The sequence below is a fragment of the Prinia subflava genome, chromosome 4 (assembly GCF_021018805.1).
Source record: "Prinia subflava isolate CZ2003 ecotype Zambia chromosome 4, Cam_Psub_1.2, whole genome shotgun sequence".
NCBI lineage: Eukaryota > Metazoa > Chordata > Aves > Passeriformes > Cisticolidae > Prinia > Prinia subflava.
In genome coordinates this window covers 43,376,031-43,400,945 of record NC_086250.1, presented here as the reverse complement: position 1 = coordinate 43,400,945, position 24,915 = coordinate 43,376,031, and the positions used below count along the sequence as shown (strand labels likewise).

The following is a 24,915-nucleotide window of genomic DNA, read 5'->3' as shown; positions in this document are numbered from 1 at the left end:
ACACCTTCTGTTTCACTGTTAGTGACAGCATAAGGTTGCCTTCCCATTTTATGTAGCAAAATTAGGACATCATCTTGATTTCCAAAGTTATTTATCATTATACAATGCACTAGGTTTAGAACTTGGTTCCACTGATGGGCAAGGGGATTAGGCTCCAGAGGACATGACTCCTGTCAGTGCTAAAGCTCTGCCAATGCAGGCAGCAGCTCTGCAGCATGGTGAATGCCCCCATCGCCTCTTTGTCCAGAGGGTACTGAGGTACCCATGATGTGTCCTGCATAGCTGGAAAGAACATCTCTTACACTCTGTAATGGTTGTGAGCCAGTTAGCACATCCATCCTTTGACCTAATTAAATGTTAGAAATGAACAGCTGGAGCCAATGTTGTTGGCTTCAAACACTAGCCTAACACTATCTAATCCAGGTGTGGAATAGGAGGCTACCTGAGATCCCTTTCAGCTTCATATATCTCATACACTTAAGAAACCAGTTTTTATCACCCAGATTCAGAACAAGATTTTAAGTGTTTCCAGGAGGTGATGATTTAATTAACTAAAACCATGTCTTTTTTTTTCCAGGGTGGTACTAGACAATTCAATATGCCATGGAAATATTGACACTACAGCACCAAGGCTGAGCTCCACAGAAGGAAGCTCTGTGACCCTGATCTCACCCTGGACCCTTAGCCAAAGCACTGGGGCTGTCCGTGGGGTGTGAGTGGGCTGGCCCTTGCCCACTGCCAGGCAGAGGGGGAGGCCAAGAACTGTAACCCCTCTGGAGCCCACAGAACTTTGCCAGGCAGGTTAACAGAAAACAGATGGGGCTCTGCCAGAATTTTATTGCAATTGCACAATTTCAGTAAAACCTCCATTGAAATTTAAAGTCAAATGAATGGAAATATTCCATCTATAGCACCACTTTGACCTCTTAGTGAGTAATTGCTGACTAGCTTTATTTACTAGTATGTCAGCCATTGAGAACCAGCAGGGTTTAATGAAAATGAACACCAGACTCAGCTACTCTGTCTTACCTAGCCCTGCTGTCCTTCTTTAGGATAGATGCTCTTGAATAGAGTCTTTGATAATTTTTGATTATTTATGGACTAGAGATGGTTTTGCCTTTTAATGCATGTCCCTTTTTCTGGCCCTTACTAAATCCAGAGCTGAAATATTAATATCTTTTTTTTTTTTCCCTTCTATATCACTTCTGGCATTCTTGACACGTCCATTCATTTAATGACATACCTCTTTAGCCACGAAAGTTTCAAAACATTTTTGTTGATTTTTTTTTTTTGTCCTTGAAGTCATATCTTTTAACTTCCCTCATTCATTTACTACAACTGTAATGGTTTAATTAAAAGAGCCTCCTGACACAAGAAAATTATACCTCAAGCATCATCAAGACAGAGCAGAGCTGATGCTGTAGGGAATGAAGGCTGCCTGACTAGAAGGGAAGGAGAAATCAGGGTGGATATTTGTGGAATATGTGTAGAGCATGTGTCTGGGGCTGCAGTGCCCCCCTCATTAGTGGGCAGGTTGCAAATGCTGTCTGGCTATGGGCATGGTTCTCACATGAGCTCATTGATGCTGGAGCTGTGTGTAGACCAGTATATTTTGGGCTATGAGTATGCATCAGACAAGTATGTAACAGTGGGAAAACCTGCAGCTGCAATGCTAGGAAGTATTTATATACAGTGATACCACGTGGTGTGCACTCCTATACTATAGCCAGTGATATAGTATATATATTCCCATACTATCTTTAGTTGCTGTACCATGTATCCCAGCTAATCCAAAGAATGAGGCATTCAATATCTCACAGATAACCCCACTTTTAACACCAGCCATTCACCATGCCCGATGACATCAACGCAGCTCCATGAATAGATAGAAAACAGGGAATGCCAAAGGATTATTATATGAAGGGGCTGCCATCTCACTCATCTGCAAATACATGGATATAAAAATTTCTCTCTTAAAAGGGAACAAAGTTTTAGCAATACCTGTGTTAAGGCTCCCACCTTGACTCTGCTTGGTTTTAAAACAAAAATTCTTCTCCTGCTAGACTAAAGCAGATGAAAAATAACCTGCAGTCTTTGAAAAATTCATTTATTATACATATATGGATGGGCTAATAATAAAATCCTCACCAAGCCTATTGTCAACAGTACAAAATGAATAAGAAGCTCCAATATCCAGCATTCCCAGCAGTGTTAATAGTTAGTGAGCAATACTGCCCTTACTCCCAGAGTATGCATATCACTGTGACCAAAGCTGACATTTTACAGCCCCTCTACCGCTGTCTTTTTTTGCCATAAAAAGGCAGTGAGTTATGCCATTGCTCCACAGTTCTGTTACTTTTCTTGAGGTCATCTATGTATTTTAGGTGGACTACATGAATTCCTAAGTCTGTACACTCAGCTGTAGTCACAATGTGTGTTTATTTACTCTGAAGGAAAGATGCAGTTACAATTTCATGCATATAACTCTCAGTAATGGTAACAAGAAGAGAGGTATGATGGTGTTTTACTATTAATTCTAGTCCATGTTAAACGTCTCTTCAGTAATAAAGCAACATTATTTGTATTAGTCTGCTTAAAATAGAGAAAAATATTATCAGCACTGTTTTCTTTAAAAAATACAAAGCCAGACTTAGCATTCATGAGGAAGTGTTTCCCAGTATATTAAGGATACAGTACTCAAGTGAGCAGATAATTCTGCTCAGAAAGGTAGCATTTGACATGGAATATATATTTCTTTATATTGACATTCATATATATTCTACATATTTGATATTCCTTTCCAGTTAATCTGTAAGTATACACAATTTATACACACACAGACACACAAACAGAATTTTGTGTGAAGGCAGGGTGGGAGCAGGGGCAACTTTTGAGTGCTTCACAGCCTTCTGAATTCACAGGTATGTACTCAACAGATTTCTAGGTCAGAAAATGAAAACACCATTTACATGAGCTTGGATATGTGCAAGCGTGATAAACCCAAGAGTCACACCTTCCCACTCATTCCCTCTGCTAGGGAGTCAGCAACACCTCTCTGGCTGGTTTTCCTTGGTCTGTGCAGAGAGCATATGTAGTGAGTACTCCACAACACAGCCCAATTTGTGATTTGACTGTTAACTAAACATTAATATAGCATGGATTCCAACTCTTTTTTTCCTGTCTTGCACAGCTGTACAGCGTGATACACTTGAGATTGTCAGTAATGCTGTTACCCTTGCATAACAACTATACTGGATATAGTTATGTTATAGTTACTGAATGCTGGCATATACATAGACAAGACGAGGAACAGCAACTGAGCAAGTAATTCAAATTTGTGGTGTATAGTGGTAACACAAAACTTTAAGACAAGTATTAAAAATTCTCAAGAGCAAAACATCTTGAAATTTATTATAACGTAAGTAGTAAACATATGAATGTGTTTTCACACAGGCAGTTAGGGCTTGCCACAGGTATATTTCAACCACTGCTGCATAAAAATGAACTTTTACAAACCCACCAATTCAATGGTTCCTTCAAAACAATATTAAGTGTGTGGCTATGAAAACAGAGTGACACATAAAAAAAATCAAAAAATCATGTACCACAGGGTAACATTTTTATGACGAGGAAAACAAAAAAATTATGTACATAAATACATATATTTTTATATATAGCAAATTACAGTTTCCTGCACTGAACATTTATCAAATACACAAGAACTGAACAATACTGGATAGGGTGCTTTGTCACACCTTGTGGTCTCCTTAAATTCCTGTGAGAGTGGAAGACAAGTTTTTGTGGAGGATACAACTTGTTCAGTGATGTAAGCTCACAACAATTAAAAATTAAAGAACAAAAAAACCCCTACAGCAGAAATGACTGATACTTCCAGCACAGGCATCTTTAAAAACAAAATGAGAATACTCTACTCTTCTTCAAGCACGTGCCCCAACAGAGGATCTGTGTCAGAGAGCTTTATTCTGTACAAGAGCTGGGTGATGAATCTTGGCAACAAATCTAACACTTAGCTTTGTCCACTGGCTTGTCAAAGGTGTTGTCTTTCTGATAGGCGGGTCAGACTATCAGGCAGGGAGGAATCACCTTCCAGATCCCCTCCAGAAACCATACCCCTTCTCCTGGATTTGGGCAGCCACTCCTATGATCTTCAGATCTAAAACAAGGCACTGACAGGTTTTCTGGCCATTACCTTTCCAAGGCTCTAGGAACTCTGGCTGCTGTTAAGGGAGATTTTGAAAGGGGTGACACCAAGCTGTTTTTGGGGACTATGTACAAAGTTGTTTTGGTTTTGAAAAAAGAAAGCATTCACACCACACTTTTCATTTCACCTGGCCAGAAATGATAAGCTCAGATTCCTAATGCATAAATAACAATTCTTATTGACAAGGATGATGTAGACTCCATTGGGTTCTTGTGACCTTACCAGAAACTGTCTTCAAAGTACTGCAGTTACTAGCTAGGAATAACAACCCCATTTAGATGTTCTTCAGAGCACACAATACAAATATTTATGTTATAAAAATAACAAATTGGTTGTCTTCACAGGTTAATGATGTCTTGAACTCGGGGGATTGTAAATCCAGTCCATTACAATAAGAGTCATACTCACAATCATGAAGATTATGCCAACTATGAGGAAAATTAGAGCCTGCAAATGGAAAATGAAATTTAATTAACAAAGCAAGTGACTGAGCAAACAGTAGCTCACAGATTGTCCCACTGGATCCGCATTGCCGTAATACCCATGGCCTAAGTTTGGCTTATTCTGTATGACTAAAGCCCAGGTAATGTTGTATAGGGATACATGAATCAAAGTTAGTCCTGTGTGAATTTCAGTCCAAGAGAGATGGACTTTACATAGCTAGAATTGGAAAGAATCTGCTTTGGTACTGCGAACAACACTAAAAAATGTAACAAAGAAACAACTCCATTTTTTTATCTTTTAAAAAATTACAGTCTTTCAGTCAATGATCATAGTCTCTGACATTAAGAAAAATTTCAGAGTTAATCTTCTTAGTCCTTATTAGACAAACACGTAAGCCCATATCTCTTATCTGACAGTATTTCTGTATATGTTCAAGTGATTCAGATGCTTGTGCAACTTTTGCTTTAGTGGAGTTTTAGTTTACCATAATCTGCCCACACTTAACGATACTTTGTCTTGTGAAACAAAGATGAATATTGTATGTGATCTCAGTGTAGGGTGGGAAATTCTAGATGTGCCTAACACACAGCAACATGAAGAGTGAACAAAGACACATGAAAAAATAGTCACAGTCTCTCTACAATAACAGCTATGAAAGACATTGTAGAAATCATTTCATCATAATAAATTTATTTTATACTTGAAGTATGTATCAGTTGAACTCATGACTTTTGTGAATGTATATATATATTTATATATGCCCATCTCTTTACATTATGTGCCAACATATATACTTCATCAATAACTTTTCTAATTACATTTTCAAAGAATATTTTCTCAGTGATAGTTAAATGTGCAGACAGTTATTGATGTTCAGGATAAAAGTATTGCAGTGGCAGTCCAGCATGACATATAGACACATGCTGTGCATAAATGGCAGACCTTTATATATGTATCCTATAGGTGTGGGGATCTGTCTCAGAGGAGAGCTCACTATTACTCACTTATCTCTGGAGTACATATTCCTTCTTAACCCTGACCTCAAATCTTCCTGTTAATCCACAATTGGTCTTCTAGCATGAAGCAACAACTTTTTATAGACTCTCTTGGTGCAATTTATGTAAGTGCAGATGCTAACGAGAGTTTAGATTGAATTAAGTAAGTCCCTTTTTCTAGTGGTTTAAGACACACTTTATCCTAAAGACTTATGTGAGTGTCAGAAGCAGTAGGGCACTAAAGGCTTTGTCTTAAGAAGCCTCAGGTAAATCCCACTTCCCAGCCTGCATTTTGAGTGAGACACTACCATTTAGGAGCAAGTGCCAGATGTAGCAAGTCAAAGGGCTGATTATTCATGAAGAGTGGAAATCACACACCCTCCCACACTTCCTTTTGCAACTGCACCCAGTTCTCTTACCCCAATTTTCTGAGGAGACCTCAGAGGTTCCTTCTTAACAATTCTCAGGTAGAAGGCACCAGGGAGGATGAAAATCAACATTGTAGCGGAAGAGGCTCCTGGAAGAGAGAGCAAAGCTGAGTGTGCACCATTTGACAGAAAAGCAGAGTGATGCACCTGCAAAAGAGTGCCTATGGGGAGGCAGCTGCCATTCTGAGCCCATCTATACAAAGGGCTCTCTGTAGACAACATTCATGGAGAGCTCTAGATGTCCAAACACTTATCTGAGTGCTTGGGGCCCTAAGAGACACTTGTTACTGGGAGGGTTTTTTCAAAGTGGTGTGTCTGCCTGTGGTGGATATACCGCACGTCAGCTGGTGAAGCAAGGACAAATAGGCATTCCCAGGGTGGGATGACCCTGGAAAGCAGGTATTGAAAAAAGCATGGATGATCTGTGCCTAAGAAGTGCCTACTCCTCTCTGCTCAGCAGATTCTAGCATGAAGACTAGGGTATAAAAGGCAAGGAGGAGCAAAACAGCTCCAGAAATCCCATGGAGGTACCTTTCTCAAGGGCATCTGCATCCCTGAGTCCTCGAGCACTTCAGAGTGTGGAGGCTCTTCATGGACTTTTTGGTCAGAGGCCAAAACTGACCAAAAGAAAGTGGCAGGGAAAAAACTGGTAATTTTAAAAGAAATGTGCACTTTTCTTCTTTTTCTAGCATAACAGTTTGGAAGTCAATACATTTCTTCATGCTATACGTGCTTGAAAACCAAAGGTGATTATCTTCTCTTCCACATATATTAAATTCCCTTTTGGTCAAAATGGGAATTCCTTACCAGTTTATATATTGGGGTTATTGGGTTCCTTGTGCCTCATGCAAAGCAACAACAATGTTGGGTAGCCTGTAGCTTTGTCTGTCATCTGTTTGGGAATTCTTACATCCCCTTTAACTTCAATTTGTGTTTATATTACTCTGCTGTAAGACCCAAACAGAGATTGACCTTCAGTCCATGAATATAAATATATTGTAGAAAGGACAACAGAGTCAACAAAAATATTTATGAAACCTACCGATAAATCCAAAAATGTCTTTAATAGTTGGGACAAAAATTACAAGCAGATTATTAAAAGCCAAAATTACTGCTGCAATCAGGAAATGTCTTATCCAGCTGAATGGTCTTTTGGGAAACAGCAATGCACTGACAGATGAACGGATCTGCAAGATGAAAACAGCACGGAAAGTAAAACAACAATTAATTTATCTTTGCTTTCACTTAAAATAAATCTATGTTAGTTACTTCTGCTGTGAGTAATTCTGACTGAAAAAATGTGTTTTCAGTCTTTGATTCCCATAATGTAATCTCACTCTGATGTAGGTTTTTGAGAACTTGGTTCACAGTTTAATGCAGAAACTCAAATATTTGCAGTGTAGGAGAAAGTCAAGTAAATAGGGTGTAAAATCAGGGACATGAAATCTGTTCAACTGAAAGATGCTAATATCAGCAAAAAAAATCCACAAAGAACCCCCCACTATAAGTACTAATCAGAAGGCAAAAAATAGAGCATGTATGAAATATGAATTGCTGTATTCATGAACCTGATGAAAATCCCACAAGAATTCTGTCATTTACTTTTCTGACAGACAGAGGAAGTCTTTGTTTTACTTAATCATTAAACATATACATATCTGAAAGGAAAAGCATATTTTTCAATGCCACTTGGAAATGAGAATCCGAAAACCTATTGCAGAGGATCGTTTTTTTCTTCACTGACTTTCTCACACATCATGGAATTTTTTTGCTTTTATGACATAAAAGATGGTAAGTAGAAAAAAGGTGAAAAACAAATCCATTTGGTGGCTGGAGATAAAGTTATTCTCAAGTACTACAATTAACTTAAAAGTTGATATTTAAAAATTGAACAAAAATATTTTTACAATCAAAAAACCTCCAAATGCATTTCTGTTTGGTTGTTTTAAAATAACATATAACACCTTCTGGGTGAGTTCGGCAATTGAATAAATATGTGGGGTTCTCTCAGTGTAATACCTCACTTGAAAATGCACCATGAGTTTTGTATTTCTTGTTTTTCAGATTGATGTAAACCAATATTAGGAAGAGGGAATCAGATTGAAAATACTTTGTCCAGTTTTTGAGTTGGTGTAAAACAGGTTTATTACAGAAATAAACTTCTGCCTGCATTCCAGTGAATTTACTGTCAGCATATTGTGCATTATCCCTTCTGTGACACAATCCTAAAAAGAAGCTATCAAACTGAAGTTTTACAGTGACTAATGGTATATAGATCTATATTTAATTTATCTTTCTGGCAATGCAATAACTTTTTTTTAAACAAAAAGCTCTGACTTCTTTAAGAAAATACAAATGGATGATTAATAAAAAGATAGTTGATACAATTAAACTGCTTATTTGAAGAAATAAGATCTTCTGAGCTGGCTATCCTGATAGAATGTGTAAAGTTCTTTGATATTCTGGTTTACAAGCAAATGGTATCATCTCAGGAGCTCTTTTAGTGGAACAATTAGTGCAGTGGTATGTAACTGCTAACTATTCAAATATAAAAATGATTATATAGAAATTTAAAAATACAAAATGCTGCACCTGACAGACAGACTTTTGCAATGCCCTTAGCTTGTTTTCCCATTAAGGCTGATCAATTTGTTAAGACTAATTTAAACATTTAGCCACTAGTTTCAACATGATATTTAAGGTAAGGCACTGGAGCTCTCCGAGCTAGAAGGATTGACCATTCTGAGTGCTTTATACCTGAACTTTTTTTTTTTTTTAATTTAGTAGACAACATTGAAGAGTGATCACTGCTCTTAGGCATTTGTCAGCAAGTTTGGAAACAGTAGTTATGCAGAGCGTGTGTTGCATTCAGGACAACAGAGCAACAGGAGCCCGGGTTACTCAGATGGGAACACTGTGGTGTGATGCAGCTTGCTGGGAGCCTCCAGCAGCATGATGCTGGGCTTGTACGTGCTGTGCTAATGACACACCAGCCTCCCAAAACCAAATGATGAGCAGCAGCTATTTTCCCCTCTGCTGCATGGCAGTTCAGGGAAGGCATTACACATTCAGGAGCCTGGAGTTCTGCTCACCGGGGGAGGTTGATCCCTGAGAAGTGTAGGTCCTCCCCTTGTTTAGCTGTGCCTTTCTGTCCCTGCTGCTGCGCCTATTGTGTTTTTCCCAGTGAAGAGCACACAGAAGCTCCAAACTTTGCTGACTATGCAGCTCTTTTATGCCTCTTTTTCTGGCATTTAGTTTCCTCACCTGTCCATAGACTCAAGCCTGTACAGTGGGCACAGGACCCTCTGTCCTTGTCCTTTGGCAGCCCAGTATGGGAGTCCTGCACGCCTGAGCTTCATGTGTCTATCCTAAGTTTGGATGCTATAGTAGGTGCCTGTGTCTCTATTAGGAAACCTCATAAGTGGTTTCAGTATATCTCAAAGACTTTGATACTTAGCACAGCTCTGATAAATATAGCACAGAAAGAGCCAGAGAGAGCCAGAGAGCCAGAGAAGTCATTCCTGATATTTATTTATAAACACTGATTTATTTCAGTCTTTCAAATTTTGCAACCCTAACTGCCTAAGGTCCGTGCTCTGGTCAAACTGCACATGAAAAAACAGACCTCTCTAAACAAAAGGCTCGAGCTTACTTTTCTTCAGTGTTAAAATTTGTCTGTGCTGGTCACACTCAGTCACTGTGTGTGGGTTTGCCCCGATTTCAGCTGTGTTACTTACAGGGAAAAGGACAAGGGGCACGGTCAGGGTTACAGCCACCAGCACTGCCAGACGGACTGACAGCAAAAGGGTGTCGAAGGTGTACACCTTAGTGTATGTATGAAGTAGCTCATCTTCAACTTCTCCTACAAAAAGGAAACAGAGAGGAGTTGAATCACAAAAGCACTACCTTGCACATGTTTAAAAGATTCTTTATACTGCAGCCAGATAAGAGATGAGATTAACTTTATCCCCTCTGCTGTCATTAGATACAAGTTATGGGCTAGACACGGAAGAGGAATTTTCCCACTGTGACTGATACAAGCCTATCACTCAGAGATGATGAGGGTAATACAGCTCTGAGGTGATACTTCGTACTCTAGTATCTTTGAGATGACTTTGAGAAAGTCATTAAGTGGACGTAGAACCTGAAGTAAAAATAATTTGTATGATATGAAACAACTCACTGAACTGGTAACAGCTCCTTTTGACCTCCACCCAGATGTCTCAGCTCTCAAACAGAGCCCTCCTGCCCCAGTGATAGGGAGCAGACTGTGCTGTATCATTCACTTCTCTGCTGTATGAAGGAACTAACAAGGTAGAAAGAGGTGGCGTTTGCACAAAATGGTGTGTTAATAGAGGGGCTACTCTGTTTGCCTATCGGTTAGTCTAGCTCATCCAGATTCTTTTTACACTAGAATGATTTGCACCTGTTTTTCAGCATAGATGAAACTGAACTAGTGGCGTCAGAGGCAGCTTGGATAGCACTTAATAGTGTCATGTAAAACTGTTGAGCACGAGACTATTTTTAGTACCCTTGGCCTCTGCCAAGAGTCAAGTTTACAGCAACTTCTTGTCTGAATTCACAAAGTCCCCTTAGTAGGTGCCTCTGAGTGTCTCACAGGTGAGGAACTTGTGGCCTGACAGTTTGGATAAGTCACACACTTTTGTTTGTTCAGAAGTTTTACAATTGTGTTCAGTGTGTTTTACAATTGAATGTTGCTTAAACTTGCATTCAAGCCCCCCAGAAAAGGCATTAATACTTGAGTCTTTACTGGTTTAATGCTTGCCTGCATTAAAAAGCGAGGGAAAATTGTGCGGAGAACAGGGTTTTTGACCTACCATAGAAGGTAAGGTATCCAAAGAGGGCAGCCAGGAGATACATGATAAGCATGCCAGTGATGGAGATATTTGAGACATTCTGCATCCGCTTTCGGGACCGACTGAAGTATGAAAGAAAGAGAAAACCAGTCCTATAAAGCCTCTATTTGTACAAGAAGTATTCTGAAGTGTCTTAGCTCTCTGACATACCCTCACTGGACAGTAAATTCATAGCAACTATATTGGTTGAGCTTTTGATACGTTATAACTCTGTGCAGAGCAGCACAGATTTATAAAATGTGTTGAAACTGCATTTCTAGTGCTTTCTCTGTGGCAACATAAAAATGTGCCACATTATTTTGTATGTCATTATTTAATTAAATGTCAGTCTCAAATGGTATATTTTAGATGTAAAAAAATGGAGGGACTAGAATTCCAGGTCTGTTAATAATAATAATAGACAAGATTTTTCAGCCATCTCTATATGAACATACCCTTATATCTACATAGGGCTGTTCTGCAGGTTCAAGAACCCCTTGCAGATCCCATCCTCTCTTCATAAATCCTTTGGTTAAAGAAAATCTTCATCTTATAGGACCTGCAAGCATTTTCCCAAGGAATATGAGAATTTTTATTGCTTTTGAGGTTAAACCTACTGAAATAGGAGGTAATGGTTCTCAGCCTCCTTAAGTTTTGCAACACACCCTCCTGTAATGCAAGTTTTTCTGCTCAACAAATGCCTTTTATTAGCCCTTCCCAACTATCAACTCTGTGCTGTTTCAAGGAAGTGTGTTTGATTTTTGATATTTGTTAAGCAAAACAGGCTGAGTTTTGAAGAGCCTAAGACACACAAACCAATGACATCCCAAGAAACTTTAAGAGTAAGCAGCAACTGACACAGACACAGAACACATTTAGGTATTATTAGAAACCAGAATGATCTGTTTCAGTGCAACCAAGTTCCCTATCATTTGAAGGACTGTCCAGATTCCTCCTTTACTAAGTAATACTGATCAATGCAGTGGTTCTCTGTCACTAATATCTGACTATAAGATCAAAGCAAAGCCAAAATCTGCTTTCTATGGAAAACAATAAATCATTATCATGTGGGTGTTTACACACCAGCAATCAAGGGACAACATGTAGAAAGTGATCTCTATCTATGGTTAACTGGAAGTATTGGACAAAATTTAAGAACCTTACTCTTTGAGTTCACTGTATATTGGTAGCACCTCAGGGTGGCATACGAATGCAAATGCCAGGATGGGTATTGCATAGGCAGTCTGTAAAATAAAGCTCCCATTAGTAAGAATGGTCACGGCTGTACCTCTGACTTTTGGCAGGCAGCAGTTTAGCTGTGGTACAAGTGGTGGAAGACAAATTCTACAGAATCTCCCTTACCCGTGAGTTGAACACAAAGTATTTTGGCTGGCACTTGTCACTACTGTCGCTGTGTGCTTCGTATTCTACACCGCTTTTCGGGGAGGTATCTTTTGGCTCCTCCAGGCTTGGGAAGTGCCCAGCTGTGTTATCCATCATGAAATTCACACCAGAACTGAGTGACTCATTTGATAACGTGACCAGATGCATTGGCACTGTGCTATTGGTGGCGGTCCAGTTTTCCACCCCATGGTCCATGATGGGAAGAGGACAGGGTATTTGGGACTTCTTGAAGATCACCTACAAAAAAGTAGACAATGTTATCAGAAGAGTGCCACTGTGGGAGATTATACATCTGTGGTACTCCAACAGAAGTATAAACAGACACTGAGAAGAAGAGGAAGCAAGAAACCAAGTACTGCCAATTCTGCTTCTGCAAATACTTGTTGTTACTTTGCCTCTGCTGTTTTCCTGCTCTATTTTTTATTCTCAAGTGGTTTTTTTTAAACAGATTGTTTTATTCTGTTTTCATTTCACAATAGGTTGTTGATTTGATTCACTTGCAGGGGCTATTCTAACACCCACATTAAATTGTCAAGGTATGAAATATGAAAGTGTTAAGGGTTTACAGAGTCTGTATTTGGCTGGAGATAATACCCAAACAGTCACCTACCACACTGACAAAGAAAACCATACACGTCAGCGAAAACCCACTCGTATAACCAAGATAACCTGTGCAGCAAGAAAAACAAAACAAAACAGAACAAAACAGTTGAGTTACACATAAATTCACAATCTTAACAGGACTAAGAAATGATCTTAAGCACAGCATTAAGCTTACCTAGGCTTTTTAGAAGGGAGAGGGGAAGAATAATCACAACAGTTACAAGTATGACGAGGTAGTTCCCATTAAGGTACCATTCTCTAAAGAGGAAGAATAAAAATGAAAACAGTCATCACTGACATCAAAGTGAAAATTTTTTAATCTCAGGCTCGGGCTGGGAAAAGGCACCTACCCAGAATTCTCCTCGAGTTTCATAAATGCTCTGATGACTTCAGGAAGTTCATATTTAATAATAAAGAGGTAGCTTGACATTGCTGGAAAAAAAAACCCAAACAAAACAAACACCTTCAGAGAAAACTGGAGTTCCAAAAACCAGAAAATTTTTGCTAAAGTAGAGAAATTAGTTTTGTTTAAATAACAGTGTGACTACATAAATAAATAAATCCTTCATATTGTAATGAACAGGTTCTGAATGACATCTAGCATTCTGTATTAGAATACAATACAGTTACTACTGAACTAATAGCATAATTGAATCACTCAACTTTTCCTTTTGCTTTTTTGTTATATATGTTTTTTTTTTACAATGGATGCTGTCCATCCCCATTCTGTAGTAACTTTTGTTGTTACTTCCTTTTGATCCCTTCATCTAACTTATTCTTTCTACTTTCAACTTCTTTCTTCCACTATCTTCTCTCTGTATAAAGAAATCAACTAGTTGTCAAGACTCCTGATATAAGAGTAGACTTCTATACATCTGATTTAAAATTTACTGCCAGAAGTAATGCTTTTTTCATTTGTTTTATGCTTGTCACAGAGAGGTCTCTGGAGACCTATGGACCAACCTAGACAAGAACTAGAGGAACAGCTATTCCTCTTTAATAGGGAAGCATACTTCATTTCTGAATTCAACCAATTTGATATCCAGGCATGAGGAAGGAAAGGAATACCATAGAATAACACCTTTTATGAACAAAATCAAAAAGTCTTTTGCAGTATAGGGATGTGAACTACCTCTGTTTGTGTAGCAAAGTTGCTATAACAGGACAATATTGATCTTTTGATGGAGATTTGCAAAACATAATAAGTTCCAGTAGAGAAATCACCAAAAAACCTGCATAAATTTAATTCACTAATGGCACATTTAATTTAAATTTCAATTACCTCTTATTCCTGAAGGAATATGTAGAAAATTACAAACTCCCTTTTGCTTTCTGACTTGGTGCTCTTCAGCCTCCTAAAAGGCTTCTTCCAGGATAGTAAAGGAAAAAAGCTTTGTTGAATGCATGTACACTCTGTCACTGTTGTTTATATTGGTAAGTCTCCTGTTCTCTGGGGATGGAGGTTACTTGATAGATATTTCACAGAAATATCTTTGTGGGTGTGTACATTCAAAAATTATTTTAAACACACATTTTAGGAATAACACAACCCAACTGTTATTTGAAGGAGAGAATTCAGCTGAAAAATGAACTACTGAAGAGCCTTTTCTGGAGAAGTCAGAACCCTGTGCTGTTCTTTTAGATCAGACTAATCTTTTCTAACTTGGAGCAGAGGCTTCAACTAGATGCCAAGAACAGTCTGAGCCATACTCAAAAAAGAGAATGACCAGTTCCTTGAGGACAGTCAGTCAGGCTGCTTTAGCCATCATTGAAGTCTCTTCATTGGCCATGGAGAGATCCCAGGCAACTGTCTTTCACCATACACTGAAGTGTCAGGTAACTGAAAAAAGTGAGATGAATTCCTCATATCCTTCCTTTTCACAATATAATGTATGCTGTGTCTGGCTCATCTCTAATGCCATTTAGCCAGGCACAGAAAGAAATCACTTGTGCTCTGTAGAAAGAGCATTAGAAGCTAGAAAACTTTCATCTCTTACCTCCAATATTCTGCATTGTGACTGAAATGAAAACACCACACTTCCCAGGCCAGCCAAACGCCTTTGCTCCCAGTTTTTCATATATTAACGATCCTGAAAAAAAAAAAACCCAAACAAAGCCAAAATAAAAAAAAAAAGTGGGCCACTATATTGGACATACTTGATAAATTGCATCCCAAGGTAAAATAGATGCATGCAATACAGACTCTGTCAATCACAGCTTCCTACCTCCTTCTTTTGATATCTTCAGTAAAAGGTGGACCGAGTAGAGTGACAATATGGCTACGCTGAGCAGCAAAACTCTGCAAGGCAAAGCAGAAACCAGAATCCTAAGCAGGACATCAGAGACACTCAGTTGATTTGAACATACACTTGCTTGTTCTCATAAAGTTCAACATGCAAATAGCTATCAGCAAGTTTGTTCTTTGGTCTCCCAGTGCTAAATGCAGAGCTAAGTGTCAGCTGTAGCTTCTTGTGAATACAGCTGCACCTTATACACTCTGAAGCCCCTCTGAAGACTTGTTTAAGTGCAGTAAGTGCCAGCTCTGTGCTAGTCCACAAGGACAGAATCTTACATCTTAACAAGATTCCACTAAAGCAAACAGATTTCTATGCAAGATCTGGTCTCTGGACTCTCAACTGCTCTCTGACCTCTCATTTTCAAATCTTTCCTTAATCAGATCTGTCAAAAAGCCCCACAAAAATGAAACCCAAAACCAAATTGTGATTGGTACAACTTCAATGCTACTGCTTGGCTGGTCACTGCCATATCACTGTGCAGTGGAGGTTAGTTCCTCCTGTGTAAGTGCATTAGAATCCTTGCATAATGTTAAAGCATGGCACAACACTGGAAACCTGCTTCTGGAGCACTGGTAGCTAAGTCTTGTAGTCTTAATCTGCTTGAAGTTACTAGTACCTGAATTCAATAATTCTGATTATTGCCATGTTCCTTCCACACAACAGGTGCATCCTGTGTGATTTCTGCCATCTGCCTCTTATAAACTGCTTGTGAAAAATATGGCTTTTATGACATTTTTGGGGCACAGCAATGTGGACAGCATACCTTATTACCATAACCATCTTGTCAGCAGCCTGCCCAAGTGCTGGTGAGGAAGAGAATGCAATGATAACATGACAGAGATGGAAAACATGGATGCACTTTATCCCATGGCTTAACAGGAGATTGTGCCCACACCTTCCACTCCACTGAACACATGGAGTATAGCTATAGGAGACACTGACAGACAAGTTTGTAAATGAGTTACAGTCTAGGAGCAGACACAGGCCCTGGGGCTGGGTGATGCCCATCAGACCATCACAATTTCCTCTGAAGTATCCCTCTTCAAGAGAGACAGACCATGCTACCACCCCTGTGACAACCCTTGTGTGGGCAGGGTTGTCTCCTACTGTGCGCTCATGCTTTATGGTAAGGGGGATCACGTCTGAGGTGACAGTGCATCCTCCTTGATCAGGGGCACCATACAGCTGCTCTGCAGAGACACGATCCCCGTGTCCTGACACACCAGGTGGGGTAAACCAGAGTCCTCCTGGTTGCACTTGCTAAATCATGCTGGGCAGCAGAAGTGTTGCTCTGGTGCAGGCCCTGTGCCACTATGAACCTCCCCTGTGGGAAAGATGTAATTGAAACTTTTGGGGAGCTTCTGAGTTTTTTGAGCCTTCCATTTGCCTTCGCCCTGTAGAACACCTTCCAGATGAAAGCAATTGGGCAACATGAGAACAGTAAATTACAAAAATTTAGATGATGCTGCCAGCATCATCTAAATTAGAATTCATGTCCAATAGTTTTCATTTAGTAGATGGGATTTTTCTTTCCCACTAATACTAGCATCATGATCTGTGAAAACAGAGGAACTTCAAGCAAGTGGATAACTGCTGTGGGAGTAACAATATTGACACATAAGTTTATACTTTTAAAAAAACCTCCCTCCTCTACCAGAAGGGAGAATGTTCTCATGCAAGAAATATGGAAATAGCACAGTAAAGAAAGTGAGCTGTAGATGCCCTTGTTTTTCACTTTAGCATTAATCCCTACTTTAGCACTGCCAACAGAGCTAATGTCATTAGGCTTGTATCAGATTTTTAGCCACCAGTGAGTATGAGCAGAGTTTCAAAATAAAGATATTGTAAAGGTAATATTTTTCCCTGTTAGTGAGACTTAACATGTCACAGTCTTCTTTCCAGTGATCATTTATGAACATACCAGTTAGTATAAGTGCTCAGAGAAAGTTGAAGGAGGGAAAGATCCTGCATATTTCTGACCCTAAAACAATTTCAGAAACAGTTTTCATTTTTTTTCTCTGCAAATACTGTATCTACACCAGTGGCATGCAGGTGTTATGAAGCTCTTATACAGAACAGCATTTGAATCTCCAATTAGTTTTCAGTTAAAAATTATATTGGCAAAACAGATGTTTCTTAGCAACTGGAAGCTACATGTAACATTTCAAAGGCTGTTGCTGTCATAGTTACACAGTCCCCACAAGCAAGAAGCTCTATGAAAACATGATAGGTTTCAGTAATATCGAAAAATGGCTTACTGTCACACTGTAATACCATGTTTTATTTGAATCTCATGGGAGGCTAAAATTAAGGATTCATCTAAAATTAAAATCAGTTATTAAAAAAAGTCCCAAAATTTATTTTTGTTTCTCCCATTAAAAGGAGCCAAATGTTAGCCATTGATTAACAAAATTCCCATGGCTATCTGTTACTGTCTATCAGAAGCCATTCTGTGTAGATACTGTTTGTCAGTCACAGACCAGTGCTGTCCCTGTTGGGGACAGACAGACTTGAAGCAGCAACATTAAGTCTGTGAGTGTCTTTGCATTCAAAGCATGTTGCCATTTCAGATTACACCAAATATTCTTCTTCCACTTCTACATAGTGATCAGATAATTGGGGTGATGCAAATATATTTATGGGTGATTTAATACCCTTCTTGGATTCCCATACTGAACTGGCAAGATCCCTCTTGTTATTTTAGGACCAGCCTGCTGTTCTTTCTTTCTGTTTTTTGACTGCACAGTATCAATTCACAAATGTGTCCCTAACACAAAGGAGGTCTAAAATATTAAAAAATAAAAGCATTTTCAGCAGTGGATGGTTCCTTGTGCTGAAGCCGAAATGCTTTCATTAGAGAGGCTCTTACAAGAATCCTCAGCTAACAAACCAAGCTTAACATAGCTCTCTAACCGTAAAAACTTCAGCTCCAGCCCCCACTTACATTCTATTTGCTTCTTTTTCTATGTACTTACATGAAAAGGATAATTCCTGTGTTGGCCATAGCATAGGAGAGCCCTAAGATGCCACTGCCCATAATGGCATTGCTGAGGTTGAACGAGGACATTCCAAAGGAAGTTCTACCACTGTGCTGTTGGGTGCAAGAAGAGAAAATGGCAATTTATTTGCATTTTACTGACCATGACTGGCTAATTGTCCTCATCGCTGGTATTCCCTGTACTGCTCCCTGATCTCTAGAGGTGGAGCTTTTTCAAGGTTCTCAAGCCCAGAGGCACTTGCCACCATAAAGGGTCTCTTTACCCCAAAGAAAGATGCGCTGGTAGAGTTTGCCTCTTCCCACTCTTTCATTGTCTCAGTCAGGAGGAGGCCTACATTCCTGACAGGTGGCTAAGGTGACACAGTCACACTGGCTGTGCTGGCCAGCTTCTATGGAAATACATGTTGTTATCAAATAGATTTCTCAAGTATTGATTTTTAAATATTAACATTTTCAAAAAATTGAATACAACAGATTACTGAATTTGTCTCCACATAGAATGTGCATTTTCTTTGGGAAACTAAAAATGTGTTTGGGGGAGGAAAAAAAAGAGTGCTGCATGCCTCGGGCTGGAAGCAGAAGAATGGAAGAGGACAAAACCTAGCAGAGAGGGATGGTGTGTGAGTGAGTTACAACTGACACCAGGTGGAAAAGGAAAGGGGAACATGGCTCTTGATTTTAGTTTACAATCACAAATAATATTTTTGATTTTATATGATAATTCCTTAATAAAATCTGTAACACAACTGATGTGTTATAATGCCTTTTATATATGCCAAAATAATGCCTTTCATTTCATCAAATTCACTAAAAATTGAGTAACATTAAATCCTGACAGAGAGGTACCCACATACATGCCCCAGAAACTGGTGCTGTGCTTCCACTTGCAAGTGGAGGTGTCTAGGGAGTTGGAGGCATGTTAACCTTGTAATGCTCAGCATCATAAAGCCAAAATGATGTCTTTTCTTTAAAGCAATGCAGCTGAATGTAGATTCATTTACACTGATGCTAGAAATTAGAAATACAAGCATGTATGCACTAAGGCACAGATCTACTCGGCTGTAGGAACAACAAAGTCCTTCTGAGCCCAATGTCCTGTCAGGAAAACAGGTGCAAACCTCCCTGTCTGCACATCGCAGCTGAGATTACATGGAGATGTTACTGAAATTCAACTGTGATCTGAGGAGTTTTAATGATTACTTGTGAAGAAAAGACTCAGTTTTACTTGTAAGACAATAGAAAAAGTTTGCTGCACTGAGTGTTAGAAAATGTGTTTATTCCTTGAAAGCCAAGATTATGCTGGCCGGGCTCCAGAGTAATTTTGTTTACTGACACTTTTAGAAAAAATTCAGGTCAATAAGATTTACTTCGTATTTATTCATTCATTCATTTATTAAAAACTAATAAAACTTACATATTCTTCATTGTAGTCTTCCAATTTCTTTTTATCCAGATATCCATTTGTAAGGAACTTCTGGCTTTCTGCATCATCACTAGCAAAGGGACTGAACACAAAGAAAAATAACAAAATATTAGATAAAGCTTATGACACACATTTTATTTGAGTAGTGCCTTTTGTCATCAGTGGAAACTTTCCTTTGACATTGCTACGAACATTTAAAAATCCTTCATAAGAAAGCTCTTTCCTCCTGTAAAGTTCTCACGTCCAATGGCATGTTTAATAGATCTTTGCTTTGATTTGGAATTTAGTTTTAGACCCAGTAATCTTCAAATTACATTTGATTGCGGCGGTTGAAAGCAGATCTGTACTGCCAGTCAGGCGCTAAAGCTGCGCACACGCTTCACGTCTGGGGGGCAAAGGGCCTTGCAACTGCCCTTGTGAGACACCTGCTGGAGGGTGCAGCAAGCTGAGAGCTGCAGACTGATGGCTGGTGTGGAGATGCCTTTTTCCAGCCACACAGGTGCTAGTGCCATGGTGGGTTCTGCTGGAATGTCTGAGGGTGGGGTGTCTCTGCTGCCCTCCACACCTGGCCCTGGGGAGCATTCCCCCTCAGTGTGGTCAGGCTGAACTGCTCTGAGAGTGCATTGATTCACACATGTACTATCCAGCTGGAGTAGTTGGAAATTGCCATGAGGTACTCTGTGTTGGAAGCTTGCAGATGTCAGTGCAGGTGGTGGCAGGCAAGGGGGGACCTTGGCTGTCTTGCTGTTCTGGGTACCCCTTCCAGAGCACAGAGCGGGAGGGTCAGTGCTGTGGGAAGACTTCCCGGATGCCATTAGTGAAGATTGTTTATTGGTTACTTAACAGAAGAGATAAATGCTTACCTCCTAATTGTAGCCTTTTCCGAATCAGCTGGCCCTGTGTAGTTGTCTTCAAGGCTTTCCCCGCTGTTGCTCTGGTCATCAGGTTCGATGTTGACTTTTTGCAGTTCCATGCGATCCATTAGAACGGTCAGTGCTTTCCAGCACACACAGTCGCCTCTTCAGGGTAAACAGCACTGTGCCGTCTGCTTGCAGGTCCTCTCTGTCATGCAGGGACTGCCAGAACACTCTGTTCTGCAAACAAAACACAACAGAACTCATTAGAGTTTTCTTCAAATTAAATAAACCAGTGTGAATTGTTTGGTTTGTGTTTGATCTCTGTAATAGCATTAAGAGGAGAAACTGTTGCAGACTGGGAAAATTCTGGGCAAGCATAAAAGTCTCTTTATATGCCAGCACTTGGTTCTCCTGTCTCCCTTCAAATGGTAAAGGGTGCAGAGGCCAACAGATGCACAGCAGATATCCAGCATCTGGAAAAAATACAAAGCCAGCAGAAAATAATTTCCTGAATTACTGCTTTTGAGTTTCTAGGGGAGAACGATGCAGAAATGCTTTCTGATAAAAACATTTATGTAGCTGGCTTTCCCATTTGTTGTAAGATTAGTGTTGTCACAGGTTTAAATGTTTTGTAGATTTGTCTCTTCCACTGGGATCTGACAGAAGTGAGCATCTCTGTATGATAACTTTTTGATAATAGGGGGGTGCAATTCTGATAGGCCAGCTGCTGTTTGTAAGTGGACTGGTCTTTAATTCTTACTTGACCCATCACTGGAAGCTCTGTCTCGCACAGGATTATTACATGGATATAAGATTATCTTTACCCCATGAGAAAAATTCTTGCCTTTTGAAAATCATATGAATAAATGCTCAACTCTATTTCTTTTCTGTATGGGCCAAATGAAACTGTATGACCCAAATTTACAAAGAGAACTTCACCTCTGGGATTTTAGCAACTGTATGCTACAGACTCATCTGTAGATACACATGTGAATTCATTTGTTTATTATCAGATTCAAGAGGAAAACACTGTGCAAGAAATGTTGCAGTTCTGAAATCCTTCTCCCTTCCCAAAGATATTCCTTGATGTATTCTATATTTCCATTCCACAACTGAAGGGACACCAGTGAAGAGAGTGAGCAGAGATCAGAGACCTCACGATTGGGACCACAGTTCCAGTTTCCTGGCCATTTACCTGCTGCCTTGCAATCAGGCACACTGGGCAGATTCATGACAATTTTCATAAATATGACATGCCAAATGCAGCTCAGCACTCCATAATAACAATATCAGAAAAAACTGCAACCAATAATTTCTAAGTCTGTCTCTTTGCAACACTAAATCTGCAATTATTTAATGGCCTTTCTCCTAGGTTTGCATTTATGGGTGTATAGGTCCAGCTCAATGACCAAACCTTCCCTATCCTCTGATAATGGTCGTATACTGCTCTTAAGAACATCTACAAGCATATCTGTAGTGGCAAGATGTTGGAGTGCCTGTGTTTAAAATGCAAATATAAACTTTAAATAACAACCCTGGAGGTTAAGACTGACTCCAGGCCAGAAATTAATGTCAAATTCCTTGCTTCTTACTAAAAGCATTCACCCAGACCAGACAACTGAAAAGGAGAGGCAATATCACAGTGCATTAGGAAATTTCCTACCAGAGAGAGCGGCTGGCTTTAATTCTTTCTGCTGCCTCACGGAGTGTTTGTGTGTGTGAGGGGATGAGTGACTCAGGCATCAGGGCAGAGCTGCTGGCACTCACATTCCAGTGCCTGGGGGATTCTGCCTGCTCAGGATATGAATAACTCCATGAGATAAAAACCAATAACACTCCCTCCTTACCCCTCCACCCCCAACAGAGCCCTAACAACTATAGTTTCATTCACAGAGCTGTCTTCAAATGCAGAGGCTGCCCTGTGTGAGAAAGAGAATTGTTCCAATTCTTGATGCTTATTTTTAATCTGTGGTGTAAAAGGCAGGCAAATAAATCTAACTGTGCTTATCCCTGTTCTGGTAAAGGGTAAAACCTCCCCTGTGTGCACTGCCTAACTGTCTTTTCCAGAAGTGGCAGTCCAAAAAATACAGATCTTCAAAGAGATGGGAAATGGAAGAAAAGTAAACAAAAAAGTTGCCAGGAGTTAAGCCGCACAAAGATTAGGCTGAGGATGAAAGCTTGTGCAGCACAAGCAAACAATTTGGAAAAAATGACTGAAAATACATGTTACAGCATAAGAATCATCTGGACATTGCCCTGTCAAACATTTGCACAAGTCATCTGATTTATGGGCATCGCCTCAAGAGGTTGTGGAATTACTGCATAAAGCAGTGATTTTCTACTTTATTTTATTGTTTTTAATCTATGAATTCCTAAAAGTCTTCTGGTGAAAGTACAATGCCTCAGGTAGCAAAATTAAGTCTGTTGAGAAGCTGCTTTCTTGCAGTTGTAACTTTTTAGGGAGAGACTGAGAGAACTCCAGAGGTTTGCAAACTATGAGCAGAAAGCCATTGGCATAAATGTGGGAACAGTGAGATCCATAAACCAAGCTCACTATTAGATTTGAATCCTGCAAACACTAATAACTGTAATTAAGACCAATGGTGGCTTTGAACTTTGGTAGAACATGGCAGAGCTAGTCCTCAGCTGATGGCAATCCATATCTTCAAGTTCCTAGCACTGCAGATGCTGAGAGGTTCTGGGGATGTATGGGCACTGGTACCGTGTTCCCTGCACAGGTAACACAGAAGAGGCAGAGCTGTCACTCTGTCACCTGAGGGGGACATGGTGTGACCCTGTGCCTTGGAGTCCTTACTCAGCTTGCAAGATATTTAGATAAAGGAAAATGCACTGGCACTGGGTGCTCAGCTGCACCCCTTCAGGGGTTTGTGCTGGCTGAATTGCTGCTCCTGCGGGGATAGCCAGGAACCAGAGCAGGGATGGCGTGAAAGCACAGCTACCAAGGCTGGGCAGCCTGGGCCCTGGCAGAAGCTCAGCCTGTAATATTGGAGGAGAAATAACATAGTTCATCTGTATTAGCTTCCCTGGGATCTAATGCTTTCTGCTTCAGAGTTAAGATTTTGGTGCCTAAACATACAAGAGAAAGCTCTTAGATTTCCAGTGTTCTGTTCCTCAAACTTGCCTTTAACACAGTGATGTTTTTGCTGCCTCTTGTAGCATTTGGCTGAACAGAAAAGATTTATCCTAAAGTATGGTATTAAAATGGAAATACTCATTGCAAAAGAAATTCACCTATTGTTAGAGGGCAGCTACTTATCTCTATAAAAGTAATTTTCCTCTTCAAGTACAGAGTACTGTTCTGCATCATTTATTAAGTAATGGTTTTCAGCAATGATTCATAAAATGATGAAACTTTTGACATCTGATTTCCCAATGTCATTGATTTCTGTTCAGTCTGCAGTTAGAAAATTAGGCAAATGGACAACCACTGGGCAAATAATGCCGGGTCACAGATATTACTAACACTTTCATGGAGTTTGCAATATCAATATTTGCAATCTCTGCCACGATATCCGATTTAGTAGATTTTGCCAGATTCTTCATCTTCATCACAGTGACTTTATAAAACCATTTTCTGTGTGCATGTTTTAAAATGAAATAAATGTTGCAGCTGTGAAATAAACAATTAAAATGTAAAGCCCACTCTTCCAAATTAATTTGTTTAAAGAAATGTTAGCCAAGTAACTCAAGAGCCTGGAAAAAATTCTCAGAAGATAGCCAAGGGCTGCAAAGGAAAACAGTCATTCTTTTCTTAAATCATTCATTTCTTAATTGACTAGGCAATTTTGAATACTTTGCTGCTTCTATGGTTGCTTAGGTTTTGATTTTCTGTACAAAAGAGAAAACTAAATTTCATTCCTGAAGAAATACCGAAGATATTTGCCAGCACAAGTTACCATGTCAGTAAATCTTAAGGAGCCCATCCTTCATATTGCACTTATATTTGCAGATTAATTAAATTTATAATTCCCAGTTCCTGAAGATGTGGCCAGTGTCTGAAATACATTGATAAAATTCATAAAGAAAAAAAAAAGTCTACCTCTGAGCTGAGCAGGTTCCTTTCCTCACTTGCTAGGCAGGTTATATCTTTTAGGAATTGCACCTGTAAGAAAAAGTTTACTCATATGCAACCTAGAGCAGTTGAACAGTGATTTAAAGACAAATGGGAGTGTATGGGATGAACCAATCAACAGCTGCTACACCCAACAACTCCCTTTGACAAACTTGCGTCAGCTCTGTTAAAAAAAAGGGGAAAAAAAGTAGAAAGGTAAATCAGTTTATTGGAGCACACCGAGGGCAAACATCTCAGTTACCAGAGCTATTTGCTCTCTGAGCTTAGCCGTATTTCAAAACGCTTATCCTCAGAA

General features: G+C 39.6%; 1 protein-coding gene across 1 annotated transcript; it reads right to left on the bottom strand.

Annotated features, from left to right (window-relative positions):
- Positions 1-558: 558 nt before the first annotated feature.
- SLC38A4 (solute carrier family 38 member 4) lies at positions 559-24,915 on the bottom strand. The gene is made up of 16 exons (XM_063396584.1): positions 24,588-24,915; positions 20,534-20,764; positions 19,662-19,752; positions 18,225-18,340; positions 15,178-15,251; positions 14,950-15,042; positions 13,303-13,384; positions 13,128-13,210; positions 12,960-13,018; positions 12,308-12,586; positions 12,110-12,189; positions 10,928-11,028; positions 9,827-9,951; positions 7,132-7,276; positions 6,081-6,178; positions 559-4,669 (listed from the first exon to the last, which is right to left on the bottom strand). Exons 2-16 carry the CDS (start codon positions 20,650-20,652, stop codon positions 4,568-4,570), a joined length of 1,647 nt encoding a protein of 548 aa, XP_063252654.1. The 5' UTR covers positions 20,653-20,764; positions 24,588-24,915; the 3' UTR covers positions 559-4,567.